Below are 23,203 nucleotides of genomic sequence, written 5' to 3' on the forward strand. Positions count from 1 at the left end.
CTTTGATTGATTTTTGTTTGTTTTTAAGCTAAATTTGCAGAGACCCCATTATATTGCTGAAATACATCTGTTTTCTCTGCAGTGCTCTTTGGGACATTGAAACTGGTCAACAGACCACCACGTTCACTGGGCATACCGGAGATGTGATGAGCTTATCCCTAAGTCCAGACATGAGGACTTTTGTTTCTGGTGCCTGTGATGCCTCCTCCAAGCTTTGGGATATTCGTGATGGAATGTGCAGGCAGTCTTTCACAGGGCATGTGTCTGATATTAACGCAGTTTGTGTAAGTGAGCATTTCTATTTACAAATGGAGAGCGAGGAGACAATAAGTGTAGCTGTAAGATTTCAATTTATAATCTAGTTTTCAAAACAAGGTGGAGAGTCGTCAGCTCTGAGTTGGCCACTAACAATGAATGTAGTTTCTTAGAATATGAGATCTTGATGAGACCAACCACCTGCAATCTAGTTCATAACTATTAATCATACATATCCTCTAGATATGGTTAAGTGAACTTGGAACAATTCAGATTGTCCTCATTTAGTCTAAGTTGTCATAACTGTTTGCTGCTCCGTCCAACTCTACCTGCTTGACCACCTTTGCTTCTAATACTTTATCTGTGCGTGATTGGGTATGTCCATTTACAATAGGTGTGTGTACGTCTTGTGCACCAGTGCTGGAGAATTTTCCCTCGCAGCACCAGTAGAGGCAGCCACTCCTGCGCTATGATGTCCCTCGTGTTCCAAACGGAATATAAAGTGGCAGAGCTGCCCCACCCTTCATTCAGTTCCTTATTGCAGTTGGTCAGAGCATGCTGATAGCTTGTTCCTTCTGCGAATGAGCTGTTAGTGGTTCTCATTTTTGCCTCTCTTGGACCCCTTTTACTTATTATTTATCCCCCTCATTATTTATCTATTGTTCAGACTGTCAGTGGACTTTGGGCTCTGCCTGATACTGGGGGGGAAGGTCAGTGTCCTCCAGCTTCGAGCCCTGCTCCAGGTGTCAAAGCCAGTGCCCGTGAGCAATCCTCACTCTCGCTGTTTTTTGAAGTGTTTGAATGAGGTCACATCTGGAACATGTCTGATTTGCCTGGGCTTCAAGATAAGAACTAAGAAGCAAAGAGAAGAGCATCTCAGGTACATCCTCATGGAGGCTGCCCTTTGCCCAGCATCAGAACCACCTCTGTGGATAGAGGGAGTTCCTCAATCACTCCATCCACGAGTGTCCCCCGTCTTATCTGTGGACAGACAAGAGGAGATCCCCTCACCAGGGCACTCCTCAAAGAAGTAACAGTGCTTGGAGTACCCTCAGCCTCTGAAACTGAAGAGGACGACAACTTCATGTCAAAGTACTCAGTATGAGATTCCTCAATCTCAGAGGCTAACCACTTCGGTATCGAAAGTGGAGTACATTCTTTGGCCCCTTGCTTCCTGCTATCTCATTTTAATGGTTCTCTCAGAGCAGATCTGTTGACTTCAGTTCGTGTGCCAGGACAGGTGAGGGCGGCTGCTTGCTTGGCACAAATAGTGGTGCTTACAGCAGGGCAAAAGCCCATTTCAATACCAGCCACCCTGGAGGCCTACACAATTTCATAGGATCTGCTGAGCCTCTCTGTACCACCCTCACTGATCATTTAGACCAACATCACTTTGCAGGGGCTGTTGCGCATGTTGGCTTCCACATTGGGGGTCTGTTACGGCACCAGCAACTTCAGGTTCGGTGCTGCTTCCATTAATCCCAATGCCAGCTCCAAGACCAATTGTAAGTGCTCTGCCTCAGCGCATAGTCCTGATAGCCAGGAAGCCCCAGGATGGTTGCTGGTACTGAAGGCTTGTTGTAGATCACTTTCCACATCTCTGACTGGTACCGCTGCACCCTGGCCTTTGGAGTACTCCTACTTCTCCTCAGTCTGAAGTCGGTTCTGATGTCTCCCACTTCAGGGAAACCAGGGATTGCTCCCACTCTCGTAGGAGTCATCCTGCCAAGAGTAGATAAAAGGAATGGGAGGGCCTGATCTAGGTATAATTGGCCTCCAGTACCATACCAGCTCTATCATTAGCCCTACTGGTTACAGTGGGGGATGCCTACGGCATGTAGATCGTCTCCACTGCAGTACAAAAATTAATCCCAGAGAAGGTAAGTGTCCCTGCCCAGTATTGACAAACCATCAGAATTCAAGAAACCACTACTCCATAGAAACATATCCCTGAGGGGAGAGGTATGTCCACATGATACTGACAGGCTGCTTGATGCTGGTCTTCAGCTGCTTTGGACAGTCCTGCGTTGGAAGCTTAAGACCAGCAGCAGGAAGTTCTAACCTGCCTCTTCTGAACGCCTCGTTGTCTTGTCCGAAAGAGGCCCTGAGAAGAGAAGACAGTGTTCCACATCAACAAACAGGAGTTGCCAAATCAAACAGCACGTGTCAGGAGGCAGTCAGACTGTGGAACATCTGCATATGGAATTCCCTGACTCTGAGCATCACATCTACCAGGGATTCAGAATGCCTTAGCGAACTGATCAAGCAGGTCATTCAGTTTGGATCATGAATGGCCTCTCAACCTGGCTATTCTAAGATCAGTATTTCAAGTAGGGAGGGTCCCATCAGTGGACTTGTACTCAAGCTGTCAGAACAGGAAATACTTTTTTTTTTTTTTTTTTTCCTGTTTTTGAAGGTGGACTAAAGCCCCAGATCCATCTCAGATATGTTTCTTTCCTGGGTCAAGGGTCTGTTCTATTCTGCGCTTCTGATTCCCAAGGTGGTGGTTAAAGATGAAGCAAGAATGAGGGAAAATGATGCTGCACCAGTCTGGGTGAGGCAGCCATGATTCTTGGACCTGCACAAATTGTCTGTCAGGGAACCTCTACCCCTGCCTTTAGTCAAGGACCTGATACTGCAGAATCATGGGCAGTTGTTGCACCCTGAACCCTCAGTTGCTACATGTCACAGCCTGGTTCCTTAGCGGCATCGCACTGTTTGGAAGCAGTCCATAGTGTCCTACTTAATAGTAGGAACCCATCCACAAGGGCTATCTACCTTATAAATGCTTCCACTTATGCTTTGGCTAGCTGCCCAGATAGTGTGCCTCCTTTGTTATTTATGATTAAAATGATTTTGGACTATTCGTTACACTTAAGTCAGATTTGGTGGTCAGCTCCATTCAAGTATACCTGGCCCCAATTTCATTATTTGACCTCTTTATTACAGGCTGAACTGTATTCTCTAACCCTAGGATTACAAGGTTCTTAAAAGATTTTTCTCACCTTTCAGAGACCCTACTCTACAGTGGGGTTTGAACTTTAATTGCCCTTACAGGTTCCCCCTCTTGAACCATTAGCCTCCTGTTGGTTACGTGGCTTTTCTAATAGCCATCACCTCGGCCAGGAGAGTTGGGGATTTGCATGCCCTGGTGTTGGATTTTTCCATAGACCTGTGATGGGATCCCTGGGGTGCAGCCTGGGACCATGGGACCGCTGTGCCCCCTTAAATCTCCAGCCTGGGCTCTCTCTCACGACACTTTGCTAGTGACAAGCAGCAAAACCCTCCAGGTGCTGTTATCACTCAGCACAACAGCACGTGGAGTCCCACGCCCAGCTAGGCTGCATGAATGCTCCAAGAGCCACTTATGAATCACACCAAGAAAGGTACCAGCCGAATTCCCCCCAGCTTCCAGCCTTGTACCTCAGGAATATACCGTCTTGCACTGCTCAAGACAAGCAGTGCAAGTCTATTAATTGGTTCACCACTGCATCAATGGAAAGTGGATGTACACCAGCCTTTGTAAACCTGAGCAGATTTATCAAACACTTCAGGCAAACTCACTGGAAAAAGATAAACAGTAAAAGAAGTTTGACTACAGAAGAGAGATTTTAAGTGATTATAAGTGATAAGCAAAAAGTCAGTTAACAAAAGAAAATAAAACAAGCATGCAGTCTTAACTCTCAACCCTATCAGACTAGGCAACGTTTAGATCAGGGATAGGCAACCTATGGCAAGCTGATTTTCAGTGGCACTCAACTGCCCAGGTCCTGGCCACCCGTCTGGGGGGCTCTGCATTTTAATTTAATTTTTAAATGAAGCTTCTTAAACATTTTTAAAACCTTATTTATTTTACATACAACAACACTTTAATTGTATATTAAAGACTTATAGAAAGAGACCTTCTAAAAACGTTAAAATGTATTACTGGTATGCAAAACCTTAAATTAGAGTGAATAATGGGGGGGGGGGGAGGGATAGCTCAGTGGTTTGAGCATTGGCCTGCTAAACCCAGGGTTGTAAGCTCAATACTTGAGGGGGCCATTTGGGGTAAAAATTGGGGATTGGTCCTGCTTTGAGCAGGGGGTTGGACTAGGTGACCTCCTAAGGTCCCTTCCAACCCTGATATTCTATGATCTCTCCTAAATGAAGACTCGGCACACCACTTCTGAAAAGTTGCCGACCCCTGATCTAGATTAAGCAGTTTTTCTCACCCTACTGGATATTTCGGTTCATAGTACACAGGTTTCACCCTTGAAACCTGGGTCAGCCGCCTCTGTTGGAGTCTTTGGTCTTCTGAGTATCCTTGTTGCTTACAGCATAGGTGGGGGCAGGAGAAAAGGCCAAGCATGGGGCCACTGTGTTCTGTTTTATACTCTTAGTCCATGTGCTTGGAGAACACAAGTCCAGTCATGTCTGGTGGGCATTGCTGACTCACCAAGCAAGGTTGAGCAATTCCACTGGTGTGGCGTTGTGCAAGTGAGTCATTGCATTGTAGCTTTCTTGTTGGACAATCGCTATTGGTGGTGGTTTGACACTTACCCAGGCATTAATAACCAGGGGGATAAACGTCTTTGGGGAGCTAGTATCTAGGCGCTTCCCACAGCATATTTTAGTGACAGCCATATAACAGGTTTCAGAGTAGCAGCCATGTTAGTCTGTATTCGCAAAAAGAAAAGAAGTACTTGTGGCACCTTAGAGATTAACAAATTTATTAGAGCATAAGCTCATTTCATGCATCCGATGAAGTGAGCTGTAGCTCACGAAAGCTTATGCTCTAATAAATTGGTTAGTCTCTAAGGTGCCACAAGTACTCCTTTTCTTTTTGCGAACCATATAACACAATTCTCATAACTTCATATGCATTCATGATGTATATATTTAGATGGAACAATGGGCTTCAGCAGATTTTCTCATGATACCTTACAAGGCATGCTTTGTATGCAATATCACAGCTATATACAAATGATGAATGAGGATTATAGGGCGCTCCCCGGGGGGTGTGGAGTGTCACAAAACCTTAAAAAAAAAAAAAAAGACAAAGTACAAGTTAGGCTACACCTTAAATTTTTCATCATGGCAGATTTCCACCTTGAGTAATCTATGTATTGGTCTTCTTTCCAAAGCCACATGCTCACAATGATGAACAACAGTTCCACGCTTGGGATGTTTGCTGATCACTGTTTTTTTATCTAGATAGAGCAAAGCACTTTTGGGTCTATTCTCAGCTATTCATCTCTTACACAGAACGAATGAGTGTGTGTCCTGTAACAGTGTAGTGACTATCCAAGTGGGTCACCAGCTGTTTTTTCATGTTCTACAAGATCAAGGGCATAATGCCTTCTGAAAAGTGCTCTCTGCATTCAGCCAGAGCACACTAAGCTTCTGCAGTATTTCTGGGAAGCATCGATATTGCGAACATCTGCAGAGAGGAACGTGGTCTTCTGTCCACATCTTTGCTAGATACTATGTGATTACTATCATGTCGAAGACACAAATGTGAGGAAAGTAGTTTGGCAATTCCTCGTCTGATGAGAATCCTAGTCCCAACTCTGTTGGAAACTTCATGGGAGTCTGCTAGTGTAATGGGCATGTGGAATCACTTGAAAAAATGGTTTCTCCTTGCAGCTGCTTTTTTGAGACATTGCGTATGAACCTTTACGTGTTCTTTCCTTCCCCTGTGCATTGGAGTTTATTATATGAGGGCTTGTCTGCACTTGAAATGCTACAGTGGCACAGCTGCAGAGGCACTTCAAGTATAGATGTACTTATGCAAGTGGGAGGGGGTTCTCCCATCAGCATAGAGGTAATCCACCTCCCTGAGAGGCCATAGCTAGGCTTCCCTCAACCTAGTACTGTCTACACTGAGGGTTAGGTTGGCTTAACTACGTTGCTCGGGGTTGGATTTTTCACATCACTGAGCGATGTAGCTAGGTGGACCTCACTCTTCGGTGTACACCAGATGGAAGAAGATAGGGTGGGGTGACTCCACCCTGGTAAACCCTCTGCTCAGGGCACACAGGATGCGAGGGTGTAGGAGTGGCCACCCCTGTGGGTGTATCTAGTGAAAACAGTGGCACTGATGCATGAGACATGTACACATTTAGCATAATGGACATATGCAACATATCTCAAAACAACAGTTACAAGAAGGTAAGTAACTGTTTTGTTTTAAAGTAGTAAAGCATAAACCTTCAAGATGGAGTCAATTCTCAAACTTTTATGTTAATCAGTGTGCATTTGGATTTCCTGTAGAAAAGGGCATCTTTAAACTCTGGAAACTAAAGGTGAAACTAGTGATTAAAAATGTTGAATATATTTACCCTTGGAATAGTTTTGTAATGTTTCTAAACTGGAGTGTATTTCCTCTGTTTGCCACAGCCCCATTTTATGTTCTGATCCACAGGAGACGCATTCTGTTTAATGGGTAATGAAATCTAAACCTACATTGCATCTTTTTTATAAACACTGCAAATTCTTAAATCTCTGGAATACCAGCAGCATGATCTGTGGAGAAATGCAGCCCATACACTTGGGTCTAATCCTGAGATGTGCTTGGTACCTTTCACTGCCATTTAAATCCAATGAGTTGCTTAACATGGATTATTTAGTAGGTATTAATTCTGGAGGCTGAAATGCTAGCTTGCAGTCCTCTGTTTTGATCCAAGCAGCCTGACTGACCAGCTCAAGGTGGAGCACTGTGTACAGGGACAGTCTCCATGGGTCATTCCAAAGAAAAAAATGGCCGTGCTCCACTCCATTTTATGGAAATTAGTTCTTCTGTCTCTTGAAATTTGTCAGTGAAGCCGTTGCACCTGCCTTTGGTCAGTACTATGCTACAAGTGTTAAACACAGTTGTGTGTGCACAATAGTTGCATTTTGAAAATCCATTTTGATGTATTTTTTTTTTCTTTTTGCTCATGAATTTGTGTTGTATCTGAGTATCTCAGTAAAGATCATCTCTACATGCTGATTTTGAAACAGGGCATGAGCAACACTTTTCTCTGGTGTCAAGCTTCTGTCTCATTTTCATTTCCAGTTCTTCCCTAATGGACATGCATTTGCAACTGGTTCTGATGATGCCACTTGTCGACTCTTTGACCTGCGTGCAGATCAGGAGTTAATGATGTACTCCCATGACAATATCATCTGTGGAATCACTTCTGTAGCCTTCTCAAAAAGTGGTCGTCTCTTGCTAGCTGGCTATGATGACTTCAACTGCAATGTGTGGGATACTCTGAAGGGGGAGAGAGCAGGTTGGTAAATGGTATCTGCAGTGAGTTGCAGTTTTTTCTTTAGCAGAATCTAAACATCAAACACATTCCATTTTCTGTAACTTTTAAACGTAAAACTAGTTCATTGGTAATCAGCGGTGATACCTGCAAGTGCTGCTGAATCGTGAAATCTTCCCTGCTTCCTTTTAAAGGTCAGTTACTCAACGTAAAGGTTTATTTTTGGATTTGTCTCCCTATTTTCTTGCATTTTATCTTTTCATATTTCACATCTGGTAATAGTGATGTTTAGAAGAGGTATGTGAGGTTTTATGTTGTGTACAGTAAGTGGTTTTGTGTCTGGCTTTGGTTATAGGCACTGTCAGCACCTTTTTATTTATTTTTATTAAATAAGTAAATATACGGGGGAAAATCCAGATGCACAATATTTTAACTGTTTGGTTCAAGGGTTCAGGGCTTTCTAAGATAGGAACTAACTCATAATGTTGGGGAGCTAATATTTCTTTTAAGATAAAACATAGGAGGATACTTCTGTCAGTTAATCACTCTTAAACAAAAAACCTCTTGCAGGATATCTTGAGGTGAATTCAACTTGAAAAGTATGTACAAAACTTGAAAAGCTTCAGCTGTTAACCTACTCCATCTTCTCTTCCAGGTGTCCTTGCTGGCCATGACAACCGTGTCAGCTGTTTAGGTGTTACTGATGATGGCATGGCTGTAGCTACAGGGTCTTGGGACAGTTTTCTCAGAATCTGGAATTAACTGGGAGACAAACATGTACATTCTCCATTGAGATCTGGAGAGATCAATGCTGCAGCCTATAGCTGTGAAATAACATTTCTACCTTGTATTTGCAGGTGAAGTTTTTCTATTCACTGATTATTACACAAAAAGGCTTTCTGTAAACTAGAAAAAAATCAAGTGAAGAAATAGGGGTGGGGGTGGAGAAATCACTGACTTTTAATAAGGGGCCAGGCCAGCACACATCATCATGGTGACTGAAAAACTAAGAGCCAGTCTGTTTTTGTTTTTGGTGGTTTGGTTAGACTGTCCTCAAGGGATTTCTGCTTGTGTTCAAAGTCTGCTAATTCTGTACTTTTTTTTGTACATAACAGAATATACACATTATAGCAGCCAATCATGTAACATTTGTCTGTATGTAAAGAAATATGTTTGCATTTTTTAAGGAACTACATTTATAGCTTTGCATTTAACCTGAGATGTCACTTCTGAGTTTTGTAGTGGATGAACTAGATTGTTGTTTTAAACGCTTTTGTGAATTTACTGTAGATAAAGTGAAGCCAATGGTATGTATGTGTTTTTATAATGGAAGGCATTTGAATTACTACTTTTTTTTTTTTTTTAAAAAAAGGCCCTGATGACCGTGGTAATACCTAGCGCCTTACTTATTCACTTCTAGACCTATTTGTCTATTTAAGCATGGGGAATTATTCCTTCCAGTCAGTGGTTCCTGGTTCATCCATCGGCAGCCATGGCCTCCAAGCACCAAGAGAATGTTAATGCCATTAGGTATATATTAAAATAAGGTTTTAACATGCTGGCGTCAGGAGTATGAACTTCCTTCAGCCTCTCATGTAAGTTATTTTAAGTTGAACAGAGTACGTAAGTCAAGTAACGTATTACTGTCACTAAGTGGGTGAGTGCTTTCCTTTTGACAGTGTAGTTGTAAATAAGAGGATTCTGATCCACTGCAAATTCCAGCTGCCATGCACTAGCAAGGTGATATTCTAGCATGGAGTTAACTGAATAGATTGAAGAAATTAAGTGTACACAAACTTCCTGTTCAACTACTACAGCAAATGAAGAGATATTTAAGAGGGTTTCTCTATGAAGGCTTCCTACGAATGGTTTAGGAAGTACAGTGAATCCCTTACTAGAACTGCGAAGTTAGAGGTTTGCCCTACTATTCCACAACAGAACATGCTTGTCTTGTGTAATCGTTGAAGTGACCATGTTATCTACAATGAACAATAACATTTTTGATGATCTCTATGATTTCTCTAGAAACTTTGCACTCTAAATTTTAAATCCTGCTAGTTCATTTACAACTGCAGTGGTCTGTGCTTAGGCATCTTATTAGATGCCAGTCTGCAGACTGACAGTAAATAGTCATTTCCTTTTATATGCCTGATCTTGGTATGATTCACTTATAAAATGAAAGGCACCAAGAGCACTTGAACTAGTAAGCATTTTCTTCTTGTGTAGGTATGACAAATCATGTGACTCAAATCCATTTGAAACTACCCATGAAGATCACTTAACTCTGGTGCTGGCAGCATGTCCATGTTTGTGGTGTATGTCCCTGGGGGGGAAACAGAGTTGGGCATGAAAGTACCTGATACTTTCAGGAAAGGGTCATTCTCTGTTGGCTTCTTGTAAGTGCTTTATTTTAAATGTGTGTATTTAAACAAATTACCATAAAGCTGAAAGTTAATGTTAATCTGTTGCCTCCACCTGAAGGTGTGACGTGTCCAAATGTCCCTGGGTCAGTTTGTGAGCATAAGTGCCCAGCATTTTGTAATATGAAAAGAGATTGTTGCTGAGACCACTTGTTTGTTTGTTTGTTTGTTTGTTTGTTTGTTTGAAGTTTCTACCACTTGTAATTCTAATTTCAGTACTTCCGGACTGTGCCTGTAAATATGCCATGTTTACAATGGTGGAGGTGCCAATCAATATGCCAACTGTAGTAAATTCAGTATCCGTTAAAAAAGCACATCCCATGCTGGAGCAGTATACACTTACTAAAGGCAGATTATGGTGTTGGACCAAAATCATGTTATGCTGTAGATCACAAACTCATTTGTATTTTCTTTTCAGCAAGATTATTTTGTTTTCTAATCTGTTTGCAGAACTATTTATGGAATATTTGTATCTTTTTCCAAGAGGGCAGCTCTTTGAGGTCAGGCAGAACACTTGATACTTTTTAATGGTGCCTTTGATTTTTAAACTTGCAGCTGCTTCTGGTTTGAGTGAATCATTCTGAAAATCTGCTAGTAAACTCTTGGAGGAAAAAATTTAAATTACTAAATACCTTCTCATTAAAGGTGCATCTTGAAGTGACTTCCTAGTTGCCAGGGTTGTAAAGAGACTTCCCATACTTGCAATTAAATATCTTACTATTTCCCTTAACACTGCAGCATAGATGTTTGCTGTCTAACTCTTAAGTAAATCAGATTTCTAAAAGGGTAACGGGAATGTACATCTGAGGAAATATTTAACTCCTGGGGCGAATGTGCACCAAAACAGTGGCTACTGTTGGAGTCCTGGTGTAAGTCTCTTTTGGATTGTTTTGCTTTTTCTTAAAAAGCATTTATATTAGTGGGACATTTATTACATCTTAAACTGAGGCAATATAATGGGCCTGTATGAGCTATTTCAGTTTTCTTAAGCATTGCTTATGGGTGAATTTTCAAGATGGCACACTCATTAAGATAGAGCTTAATTGCAGCTTAATTTTAAACTAAGCACCAAATCCCATCTTCTGCTACATACCACCATTTGCAGGTTTTACTTGAAAGCTTTCATCCAGACTCCTGCATCTCAAAGAAAATGTCTCCATGGGAATTTTTAGACTAAAAGATGTGTACCTGTAGCTTAATATAAGCTCAGATGTGCAGGTTAGTGTAGTTTCTAACTGTTCACATGATGGTGAACAAGTTTAATACATGTAGTGGATTTTACAGCACAGTGGGGTACACGTTAAACTGTTGTGAAAAGTTTACCAAACCGTAGAGCTGCTTAATTTCAAATAAGTTATGTGGTTACAAAAATATGTACTAGATTTTGGAATTAGTAACACTTAGTTATGACCATTGTGCCAAAAATTTGTAAGGGATAGGAAAGTAATTTTTCAGTCTTTATTCTAATAGTAAATCAATGTTTAAATGTACTTTAAAAGAAGTGGTGTAGCAAAGCTGTAACTTTGGAAATGTGTGCCTCTTATGAAATTACAGATTTCTTTTAATTCAGGTACAACTGCTGTCAACTTTTTTTTTTTTTAAAAAGGCTGATTAGCTTTATGGTGAAGAATACTGACCAAGCAAACTTTCCGTTTGAACTTGCTCCCATGTCTACTTGGCCTTTATCACTTTATTAGTAAAAATACTAGGTGAGATTCTGGAAACTACAAAAAACTTCAATATTGCTAATGTACATTTACTTAGTATGGGTAATGTGTGTACCTTCTTTCAACCATCTCTAGACTTTTTTCTCCTAAATGTCGTTACCATCTGCCTTGCTCAGTGTCACATACTATTAAGTGTCTGACAGAACTGCTGGTTCAATAATCCATTTGGAGTAGAAAAACTCATTAGAACTGCTTTCTTCTGAGGAGAGAGGTTTGACTCTGATTTGGCAGTGCTGAATTGACTGACATACCAGCCTGTCCACATGTGCATACTGTAATGCATGGATTGGAAATAGATAACTCCTTTTAAATTCAGTTAATGTAACCACTTGTCCCATCATGAAGTTCACATTACTTTAGGGTGTAATGAAAGTATTGTGAAAAACATTCCAAGAGTTCTTAGTCTTTCCTCTTTGAGGACACTGTCACCTCCACTAGATTTAGTGCTGTGCTTTAAAATGTTGGTGAGAATAGGTATTGGCTAATTCAGATAGTTGGTATGAAATGATTGTGTAGCAGAATGACAGATTTTGAGAGAGCATTTCCTGTAAAAGTAATTAAGCATGGGTTGATGGTGCACTTTGTATACAGTAATCTGGCATGCATGCTGGTGAAACTACTTCCTACACTTCAGAGGCACCACAAGCCTTCTTATCCAGTTGCTGGTTGTGTAAAACATGCAGAATGTTAATGCAGTGTTGTTATGGTAAATGTGTGAACAGTGTTAATAATTGATAAGATTAAATGTGCCTGACATTCTTATACCACACAGTATGTTTAGGTTTTGACTAATATGGACTTCAGTGGAATAGTTTGATATTTCAAGCCTTTGTTTTACTTACACAATGGTGCTCTATTTTTCTTTAAAAAAAAAAAAATCTGACCACTTGTACTACATTTTATGTCCAAAACGAATTTCTTTTTAAACATGCTTGACTCTTAGTTTGGCACTTAGCTCTGATTGCCCAGCATTTCTCATCTAATGGTTTTAATTTCACTTGTTGCTGACTACTTTGATGGGAAACTTCAGTAATGTTACTAATTATGAAGTGATTCTGCACTGCCTTTGGATTGTGTATGTATTCAGAAACAGTCTTAAAGCTTTTATTTAAGCTAATTCAAAACAGGGACTTGTGCCACTTGTTCTATAACAGGGCTGTTATATAGACTTCCCTGTTTTAAAAAAAAAAAAAAAAATCACTTGCTATGAACTCTGTTTATAGCTTCTCCCCTTCCCCCCCAAATGGATCTTTTCTTTGTATTTGTACAGTGGCTCAGTGAAAGATGTTGCCATGAGTTGATATTGTAACCAATAAACAAGTGCTTTTAACCAGACTCGCTGTGGTGTGTGTATTTATTTGGCAATCTTATAAAGACGAATACAGCAAATACCCTGGTGCAGAGTTGTATTTAGGTGTCTGAGGTTGGCTATGAGGGAACTTTCCTACTAAAATTTCCAGCATACATTTAAAAGTTCCTTAAGGTATATAGCACATACTTTGAATGATTAAGCCATAAAAATTACATTTAAGACACATTCTGACACACACAGCACTGCCTCATCTATAAATTAAATGTACTACTAAAGACATCTCAAAAATGCTACACAGCAAATCAACACTGCTGAAGTGCATCTTTTTGAAACAAAGATCCCATGGACTACAGTAATGACTAGAGAACCTAGATTTAGAATTTCATAATTCTTTAGGCAAGCATAGTCCATTTCCCTCTTTAAACAATGCTACTTTCTGCCACACTATCAAAGGGGAAATGAAGGGGCTTTGCAATCCAAGCTATTAGAAAATGAGCAGAATACCTTTACTAATAAAGGACAAGTTTTTAAATATTTTGTGTAAACCCTTAGCCTGACTTCCTTTTTATATGTAAAGGAATGCAGTTGTTCTCTACAAATCGAGACAAAATAGCATGTACGTTGACAATTTTCCCCCTCTGGATTCTTAACTCTTTTCTGGGAAGAGCAGCTGCCCCTGTCCTAATGTTTGAGTTTATTTAAAAATAGTGTAAATAGTGGCAGAAAAGTCAACTTACTGTTTGGGAGCAGGATGGAGGTGTCAACAGGAAATCCTCAGCCATGTATCTCTTCCCCCCACCCTTGAATGAGGGGGACCTACGTAAGCTGTAGGGAGCAGCTGTTACATCAAGCAACGAAGGAGCAGTCTCCTTCCTTTTATAGGACATACTCCTGAAGAACCACACTAACACTTTACCTCCAATAGAAAGAATTCTGAATTTTATTTCCACAGCTACCATCTTGGTCATTCACTTGATATCTTTCAAAACAAAACTATAGGGAACACCAGTAAGTGGCTGTCATGAAGTAAATCAATTTCCACAAAAGTGGAAACAAGCAACCGTGAATTACACAGGTCTTATGCTTTAAAACAGTTTCTGTAATAACCTGGCTGTGAGCCATATACTAAAGGAGCCTTTTACCCACTTCCTAGAATACAAGATGCAAATAACAGCACCTGCTGCTACACGCTGCTTGTGAATGGGGTCAAGTTTAAAATGAGAAATAATGCTTCAACTCATCTGCCAAACTAAATTCAATAAGTTAAAGGGGCAGCATTTCTTCCTCCCCCACAAATTAAACCAGTCTAGAACTGCTCAAAAATAAACTACTTATAAATACATTTGCAACTCTTCCCCTTGCATGATTTCTGTACACTTAACCAGCTGGGCTGCAGCCCATCTTCACAGCTCATAACATAAGTCACATGGTAGCATACTCAAACTTCCACGACAATGAGGAAAATCATGACCCTGAAACACTTCAAATAGCAATAGCATGCAGCATACCCAGCTTCTAAGTGATCACTTCCTGCTTTTTAAAATAAACATCATGCATAGGTTGTTAAACAATGTGCATTTCATGAGCTCTTGTAAATTAGTGAAAAATCCCAGCAAGTACTCATGCAACAATAAAAATGTGGTGCCTTAAGCCACCACAGTAACAAGCACTCAAGTTTGGTTTTAAACCTGATTTTGCAGCATTTATAAAGGCTCTATAAATATTCTGAAAGGCTTTCATTATCTAAAATATTTTTAAAAGCCTGTTTATAAAATACAGGTGAAATTGCACATGACCTGCATCAGGAAGCACTTGGGCATCCTTGCTAATGTCTATTGAAGGTCCCTGGCCTACAACCACCCTTTAAAAGCTGATTAAGATGGAAACATCCACACACTCAACTGCTCACAAAGCTAGAACAGAGGGAGCTAGTGGCCAAGATTTAAAAAACAAAACACATGCCTGCAGTTGGCAGCTAAACAACACTAGCCAAGATAGTGCTTGCTTCCTTCTCAGACCAATTGTTTAGGCAATATGGAAAAAGTATCCACAGCTAAATATTGTTTGTTTCCCAAATGTATGCAGTCTGAAGAGCAATTCAATTTATAATGCTCACAGCAGAACATGGCAGGTATTCCTGATGTAGTGAGAAATCTTTGAAGGCTAGGCTACATCCCTTGCCCAGGTGACTCGAAAATAGCAAGCCTTCCCAGAGGTGCTTGGGATAAGGGATTAAAGTTTTTATCTAAACCATGCAAAAATTCAGCTGAGTGTAGACCAACTGTATAATGAGTCCCCCTCTTTAGTATAGGTAGAGGCTTGCATGCTGCACATGACAGAGTCAGCTGAACTTTACCCATTAACTTACTTTGGTTTTCAAGATTCCTGTTACTACAGCATGCTTGAATTTTTAAAGCTTTCCAAAATACCTAGAGGGAATCAAGTTTACTTGAAAGCATCATGTATACAAGTAAAAATGGTGGATCTATCTATAAATGAACAGAAGTAGGGTAACAGCAGCCCAGCCCCATCTAAAGAAGTACTTTTGGGCTGCTAGAGCTGTTCACCTAATATTTTCATTCATAAAACAAATCTGAAAAAGCAGCATCTAGAGAACTGGGAGACATTGAAACTGATTTGAGGAAGAGAAGGAATAATAGATTCTCTCCCTACATAACTCCCAGATGCCAGAAAGGGGGGATTTGCCACTGGTAAATACTAAAACAAAATACAGGGTTGTGTTTTTTTTTTTTTATTTTAAGTCTTCAGAGTAAATATAAATCATCATTTTGCTCTTGCAAAATTTCTCTTTAGATACAGCTTTTAGATACAGTTCATTGCAAAAATGTGAACTGGGCATTATAGTATCTGACAAGTATAATCAAGGTAATTTTAAAAATGTCATTTCATGTGACTCCACAGGGGAGCAATGTGTCATTCTATAATTTTGTCCTACAGGCAGTTACCCAAGGAAGCCAGCAATGAAAAGAGATTGGTCTATTTATTCTGCTGAAGAAAATGCTTTGTAAAAACATCCAGCTCATTTTCAAGGTGAATGGCTTTGTTTCTGTAAAACAAAACGAGAAAAGTGATTGATCCATCTGTAGCACCGAAACACCCAGTACCCCAGGTTTATTTGCATGCATCCAAACTCTCACAAGAGTCTTCAGCCTCTTTACTTTTTAGTAATGAAATACAGGACACGAGCAATCTTACTTAGACCACCTGACTCAGAAGAGCACTGTAACAAGTGCTTATGTGCTCTGCCCAGTAAGGTCCATCCACACTGCAAACAAAACTAAAACACTGCTCCCCCCTGCAGCAGCAGCAAATCTCAAAGCCCAGATCAACTGACTTGGGCTTGCACTATGGGGGTTGCAGTGTAGTGTCCACTTAGGCTGGAGTCCAGTGATGGGGGTGGGGTCTCGGAGCTCAGACTCCAGCATGAGCAGGAACATCTCCATTGTTATTTTGAGCCCCATGACCCTGCATCAGTTGACTCAGGTTCTGAGACTTGCTGCAGTGTTGTCGTTTTTTTTGCAGCGTAGACATACTTTTAAACCTCAGGATGCTGGCTAGTCTGAGTATGTACATTACATTACAATATCTGACAGTATCCTAGAGAGAGGCTAGTTCCTAAATGTTTCACAAAGGCATGAGGAATCACTGCTAGAAGGGATGATGGATTTCTTGTTTCTGGGAGCAAGAAAAACCCCATCATCCCTTGTAGCTCTGCCTCTCCCAGTTCCGGTCTACATTAGCAAAACTTTCTAAAAAGTCTCACCCTTGCTACCACCCTTCAGCATCTCTGCTGGCACCATGGGATAGATGGACTATGGGCAATGCTTTCAATGTCATTCCATTAGAGAAGCCCACGTAGGGTTACACAACATCGGGTTAAAAACACACCTAAATTGTTAACACTAGGGCTTCAGTAGCTAATGCTGGTTGAGATAAACCCCTTTTAACTGACATTTTTAGAAAATGGCCCTAGCGGAGCCAGGGACTCAGCCTGAGGCGGTGTGCAGCACGCAATGGCAAGCCATAGGCAGAGAGAAACAGACACAAAGCCAAGTGTTGCCCCCTTGGCTGCTAGCTGAGGAGACAACAGGGTGCACTGTCAGCCTGCTGGAAGGGGTTGGGGTCCACTGGCACTGGGAAGGCATCTCCAAAAGAGAAAGGGGTCCTGCTTGGATGAGCAAGAAGAGACGAGATGAAATACAGGAGCAGAATTTACCCTGCTCCCAGCCCCCAGCTAAGAATATTCCTATGGAGAGAGCTTTGTACCAAAGACCTGCTTAGGAACTCATGCCCCATCTCCAAAGGAACAAAAGCTTCTCAGGTAGGGAAGTGACCTGCATTGCTGGAGCTTGATAAAGTATTCTTGAGAAATCTATTTTTACTGGGCAGAGAGGGAGAAGATCAACATGAGGATGGGGTGATTTTTTTTTTAGACTTTCCCCACATCCCCCAGACAAAACACAACTGGCTAACGTAACTTTAAAAGAACACAACTGCTGCTATTGGCATACTAGCATAGTTGCAGAAACTAGGGAGCCGGGGGGGAGGGGAGGGTGTCCTGGCCCCGCCCCAGCCCCCAGCTGTGGCCTCAGTCTTGGCCCCCTTATCCCTGTCTGGGTGCCCCCCAGAGACACGGCCCTGCTCCTGGCGCCAGCTTGGGGGTGGGTGGGGCTGGCTTTCAGCACCCCCCCCCCATTCAAAGCATTTCAGTGCCACTGTGTACGAGACAAGAAGATGTATATTACCATGCTTCACCCTGTACCATAGTTTCAAGGCACATGTCAGAATGATCATTAACAGCTGAAAGCAGCAGCAAACACACATTTATTTTATGATACAGTACTGCCATGACTACAGACATGGGGGTGAAATCTTGGCCCGACTGAAGTCAATGGCAAAACTCCCATTGACTTCAGTGGAGCCAGGATTTCAGTCTCTCTCCAGCTGGCTAGTTCGAGATTTCTCCCTTAAGTAACTGGCTGAGTCGATACAAAAGGATCATTACCTTAGGTGCTTTGAGTTACTCTGTATTTTCTCTAACTGATCTATTTCGTTGGACAGCCTTGCAATTTCTTCTTCCAGATTTTTCTGAGTAACGTCGACTTGCTGACACAGTCGAGCAAAGGTAGTGGCCATTTCTCTAAAGGAAAACAAGTTTGTAATCACAGTTTACCATACTTGGTGTTACACTGCACTTCAGAGTCTATGGGTAGAATAATGCAATCAGAACAGCCACCAACTGCTCTACACAAGTGCATAAAGAAAGACAGCACAAGGAAGAATGAGCAAAGGGACTCTCTTTTCAAAAATCAATAGAACAGGGACACTGTGGTGGTGGCATTTTTAGGGTCATTAAAAAAATAATACAAAATAGACCTTGTTTTAAATACATGCTGATGTTGCTACTGCCAGCTTCTGACTCCAAAGCTGGAGACTGTTCTCAGAGTAGTGGATTTTTGCTATTAACTTGGGGGTAGATGTTGCAATGCCTGACTCCTAAGTGTCCTGCTGCTTAGTGGAATTCTCAACTCCGAGTTTGGTCCCCAGGCTTCCCAAACAATGCAGGAGAAGAGTTAGATGCCTAAGAAAGGGATTCTCAGAATCAAGTTGCTGAGCAGGGAGCCACCTAAATTAGCTAAGAATGAAATGCAGTGGTCTGGATTCAGGCTTAGGCCTAGATTCACAAGGGAATTGGGGTGCCTGACAGGCTGAAGGGAGGTGCCTATCTATGCTTGGGATTCTCAGATGTGAAGCCTCTCCTGGAGTTGGGCACCTAAGTCAAATCAGCACAGGGGAAGTGGGGTAGGGGCAGGAGGGCAGAGAGAGAGAGAGAGAGAGGGGCTCTATAGTCAATATCCCACTGGTTAGAGCACTCACCTGGGATGTGGAAACCCAGATTAAAATCCCTGCTCTACCTGATTTGGGGCAGGGAATTGTGCTTAGGTCTCTGACCTGCCAAGTGAGTGCCCTGACCACTTGGCTTTTAGAACCTTAACCAGTTTAACTATACAGGCAGTGTTCTGAAAGGACTGCTTCTCTCACTCCTCAAGTGAGCATACGTCTCTGTTCTCAGGTTATTGCTTATTCTGAAATGGGTGTCTCTTGATCTCTCCTGTTGCTCCATTTTGTATAAGTAAATAGCCATTGGACAAGAGATAAAGGGAGTGACTCGACAGCTTGGTGGTTAGGATTCTCACTTGAACCAGATTCTCCCACCTCCAAATCAGGAAGAGGAGGGATTCAAACTTGGATCTCCCACATCCCAAGTGAGTGCCTTAGCTGCCAGACTATGGGGTATTCTGGGGACACCCACCACCTGTGTTATGTGTGAGGCATGATCCGATAGGGGTACTCTGAGCACACTTCCTGGATCAGGACGACAGGTGGGAGAATACCTCATTTGAGAAAACCACAGGGACTTTGCCATGAGTTAGGGCTGTGAACAACTAGTTAGCTGTGGGGCAGCATCGAGCCTTTAGGCACTGTTCCCACCACTAGGCACGTGCAAAGCTGTTGGACTTAAGCACTTATGCCTACGTAGCTTTCTCAATCTAGCCCTTAGCATCTGAATGAGTTTATTGTAAAACACCGAACAAGTGTCACCAACATTCAAATTGAGCAAACCACCAGTCTTGATAGAGTCTACATTCGACTTTTCTCATCACTTCAAACCTTGTTCACCACATTGAACAGTGCTTCTACTAACTGACTGACCCTGGTAAATACAGGGCCAGTTCTGCTTGGAACAGCAATATTGAACAAACATTTTGATAGATTGAATTGTCCTGGTTTTTCATTTAAACGGGCTCAAAAGATGTTCCTGGGACATCAGGACATCTTATAATACCTCCAGGACTGTCCTGATAGCACAGAGACATATGGTCACTTGAGGAATGAGGGAAGCAGTCCTTTCAGAACACTGAATATAGTGAAACTAGTTAAGGTTTTAAAAGCCAAGCCATCCTGAGTCTTAAGTGATTCAGCGTTAGTGAAAAGGATGTGACTATGGCTTCCCATAAGAACAGAGCCATACTTTCATATTTATATAGTAAGCTGCTTGGCAAAGAAACTGCCTACAGAGATTGAGAATCATTCTAGATCTTCAAACAGATACAAGTTAGGGATAAGCATTACACATTCTGCTGTTTTGCCAGGGTAAGCAAAGTCATCAGGCACAAATTAACTGTATGATTTCAAATAATTATGCTGTAATATCCATACGAGTTGTCTCTTTTGTTATTGTGTAAATCACCCATTTATCCAAAAGAAAATAGACCATTTAAAAGGGCATCTTAAACGCAAGACAAAAGGCTTAAATGTTACAGGCCAAATTCATCCCTGGCATAACTTAATTGACTTCAGCCCGATTTAGATGGAATTACGCTAGGCAAGAATCTGTCCCACCATCCTTTTCCATAAGTGCTTTTTATAGCACAAGTCAAAACGTCTCTGAACGATAGGAAAAGAAGGGCATTATTTTCATCTCTCGGCAACAGCACGAATATTTTTTTACTGCCAAGTGCTAATGAAAATTGCATAATGTAAGTGCTTAGGTACTAAGAAAGCTTGCTGGTGACTTCTCTTTAAACTAATCCAATTTACGTTTAAGTCGAGTAAAGAGAATAAGAATGCACGAACCAAGGTTAACAAAACTACAGTTCCAGAAAAGTGATGCTTTTTCTGTGAAACAGTATCCATAAAATTCCTTCATTAAAAATAAGCATTTTGTTACAGGGGCTCAATCAACTTAAAAGCCACACTTCTCAGAAGTTCCCCTCCCCCCTTGTTCAACCACCACCTAAGGCTACTATAACTGAAAGAATATTTCTTTTCTCCACTTTACAGTCATTTTCTCTCTCTCCCGTAGTGAGAAAGGTAATCGTGGCTCTGTGAGGTCTTTACACAAACAGGACTGTACAACCGTAAAAATATGAAAAGGGGGATTCTTTGCCACAATAGTAATCGACCCAACTTTGGCTCATTTTTTTGGAATTGAATAGATTTCAAGTTGACCTTTAAACCTTCATACTTAGGCATCTTTTCAATTCTCTATTATAACTTTCATTGATAAATACATGCACATAGATTATCCACTGAAATGTATTTCCTGTATTAGTGACTACGATGATAAGTATAATACTTACTGTTGCACTTGATGGCTGCAATTTGCACTAGTAAAACTGACAATCATCTGCAATTTTTCAGTAGCATAGTTTACGAACTGCTGTTTAAAGGCTCTCTCTTTTGCTTTAGTTGTCCAGGTTAGTTTCTCATAGAGATACAATAATCCATACATACTTAGGGAAAGACAGATGAGTTTCCAGCCTACAGTTCTCCACACCTGAAAAAGAAGCATCTTTTCATGACCTGAGCGGATTATGTGACAGTAGCTCTATGGAATGTATTTTGTCAGAGTATGGTCATAATTAGAAGAGGATAGAAAAGTTTCAACTTCCTGTTCAAGGTACTTTGTACCTTTCTGTCCGACTGGATTAACAAAACATGTTTTTCATCCAGATAGCACTGCAGAGCAACACAGCTACATAAGGAGCTAGAGCCTCTTCACCTTGTGCATCAGCTGCAGAACTGTTTAGCTAGATTCATATTACAGAATCTTGATTGCTAGTGATAAAGTAAGAGGCAGAAAGCAAAGCTCTCAGCAATTCCAAACTGAGCCTGACAAAAAAATCAAATACAGTTTATAATTTAGAAACGGAGCACATTTATATGGAATAAATATAGGCTCCGACATGACCCTACTCAGCCAGTTTTCTTATTACATACTTACTACGAGCATTTAATGCACTTTATACTCCTTACTGCAGTGCTATTTAGCCATGAAGATGTAAATATTTTGCTGCATTAGACAAAAAGTATTTATCCAGATACCCCATTTGCAAAGTGGTTCTGATGCCACAGATCTTGCAACCCTAATTCACATAAGTAAGGGTTGCAGGATTGGAACCATGATGTAGCATCATATAGGTCAGGGTACAGCATGACTGATTCCTGGAGCCTTTGCCTATGAAGAGTAAATTTAAAAAAAAACAATGGATATCAAAGAAATCTAATAAACCGATCACTCAGTTTAAGTATCTTAAATTAACTATTCTGTAGCCATTTACAAAGAAACCCTGGCTAAACTGATTAGCAAACAATTCTTTACTATGCTAAATACAAATTTTTAGATTTCACCTGTGATTGCAAGGGGCTTACCAAGCACATGAAAGGAAAGTGTACTTATTGTTTAGTAAGACTAACTTCATTAGACATAGTTCTATTTAAGTCATGAGTTGAATGGAGCTATCCTGATTCTTGCCATCTGGGGACTAGGCCCATTGCTAATTAGACTGATTCTAACAAGCAAGCATCAATTCTATGCAGCAGTGATGGCATCCCAAACAGTAAAAAGAGTACATCTGGAAGAGTCTCTGCCATGCTTTCCATTTATAGAGGTGGTTGCAAATGCTACTTGCCACTCCTCCAACGATGATGATGCTCATAGAGGTCCGTGATGTTAGTGAAGCTAAACTCGTTACCAAAGAAACCATGAGTTCCTCCTGTGATACGTTCTCTGGAGTTACGGCAGGAAGACAGGTGGCAGAGGGGGTGGAAGCTAAAGGACGAGGGATCTAGAAGAGCAGAATAAGGCAACTGAGTGATGAGCATTATGGAACTGTAGAGCAAACTGCTCCGTTTTATTATTTATTTTGCTTTCTCATAAGCAGGGTTAAAAATTGAACTTAAAACTGTCTGGGAGATTCAAGAAGGCTCTTCATTTGTTTAACCCTGAACAGCAGTAATGGAGACTTAGATAGCTGTTCAGAAAACTGATTAGTAACAAGAGATGAGATCTTCAGGAAAGGCCCATCAACCCAAACGGGGTGGGGCAAGTAGCGAAGAGCTGCCCCATATTCCTGAAATATAATTAAAGCTTTTAGCATGGACTGTAGTTAGTTCTGTTTGATTCCCACTAGGCCTCATCAGCTCCTATCCACTCTCCACTATTCTAGCTGCCCCGTGCCCACCTGGCAGTTCTTTCAACCCTTCACTCCCCTACAAATGCACCCATCCACCCATGAATTTTTTTTTACTTTGAGGCTAGGGCAAAGTCTTAAATGGATCCAAATTTCATGGTGACCTCATGATGGACTGAACCAAAATCCCAGGTTTGAACAGCCTCTCAAGCTTTACAAGGGGAGCAGGGAGGGATAACATCTGGAGACCTATTTTGCA

The 23,203-nt window shown here is 41.2% G+C and overlaps 2 protein-coding genes across 24 annotated transcripts in view; one reads left to right on the plus strand and one right to left on the minus strand.

Moving 5' to 3' along the window:
* GNB4 (G protein subunit beta 4) overlaps positions 1-8,847 on the plus strand; it is a 125,021-nt gene extending 116,174 nt beyond the window's left edge. For all 9 annotated transcript variants that reach the window (XM_038415796.2, XM_043491926.1, XM_038415798.2 and 6 more), the window contains 3 exons: positions 83-284; positions 7,295-7,511; positions 8,143-8,847. In XM_038415796.2, coding sequence (XP_038271724.1) covers positions 83-284; positions 7,295-7,511; positions 8,143-8,249 — 526 coding nt within the window. In that variant the 3' untranslated portion in view covers positions 8,250-8,847. The remainder of the gene's footprint in view (positions 1-82; positions 285-7,294; positions 7,512-8,142) is intronic.
* A 6,828-nt stretch (positions 8,848-15,675) lies between these two features.
* Positions 15,676-23,203, minus strand: part of LOC119861148 (mitofusin-1) — a 69,256-nt gene continuing 61,728 nt past the window's right edge. For 10 of the 15 annotated variants that reach the window (XM_043491915.1, XM_038415787.2, XM_038415790.2 and 7 more), the window contains 4 exons: positions 22,444-22,599; positions 21,112-21,308; positions 17,973-18,107; positions 15,676-16,013 (listed from right to left, as the gene is read on the minus strand). In XM_043491915.1, coding sequence (XP_043347850.1) covers positions 15,944-16,013; positions 17,973-18,107; positions 21,112-21,308; positions 22,444-22,599 — 558 coding nt within the window. In that variant the 3' untranslated portion in view covers positions 15,676-15,943. Of the gene's footprint in view, positions 16,014-17,972; positions 18,108-21,111; positions 21,309-21,442; positions 22,600-23,203 lie in introns of those variants that run through there. The other 5 variants (XM_043491918.1, XM_043491917.1, XM_043491919.1 and 2 more) reach the window with 5 other exon arrangements.

Source organism: Dermochelys coriacea, chromosome 9, assembly GCF_009764565.3.
Source record: "Dermochelys coriacea isolate rDerCor1 chromosome 9, rDerCor1.pri.v4, whole genome shotgun sequence".
Lineage (NCBI taxonomy): Eukaryota > Metazoa > Chordata > Testudines > Dermochelyidae > Dermochelys > Dermochelys coriacea.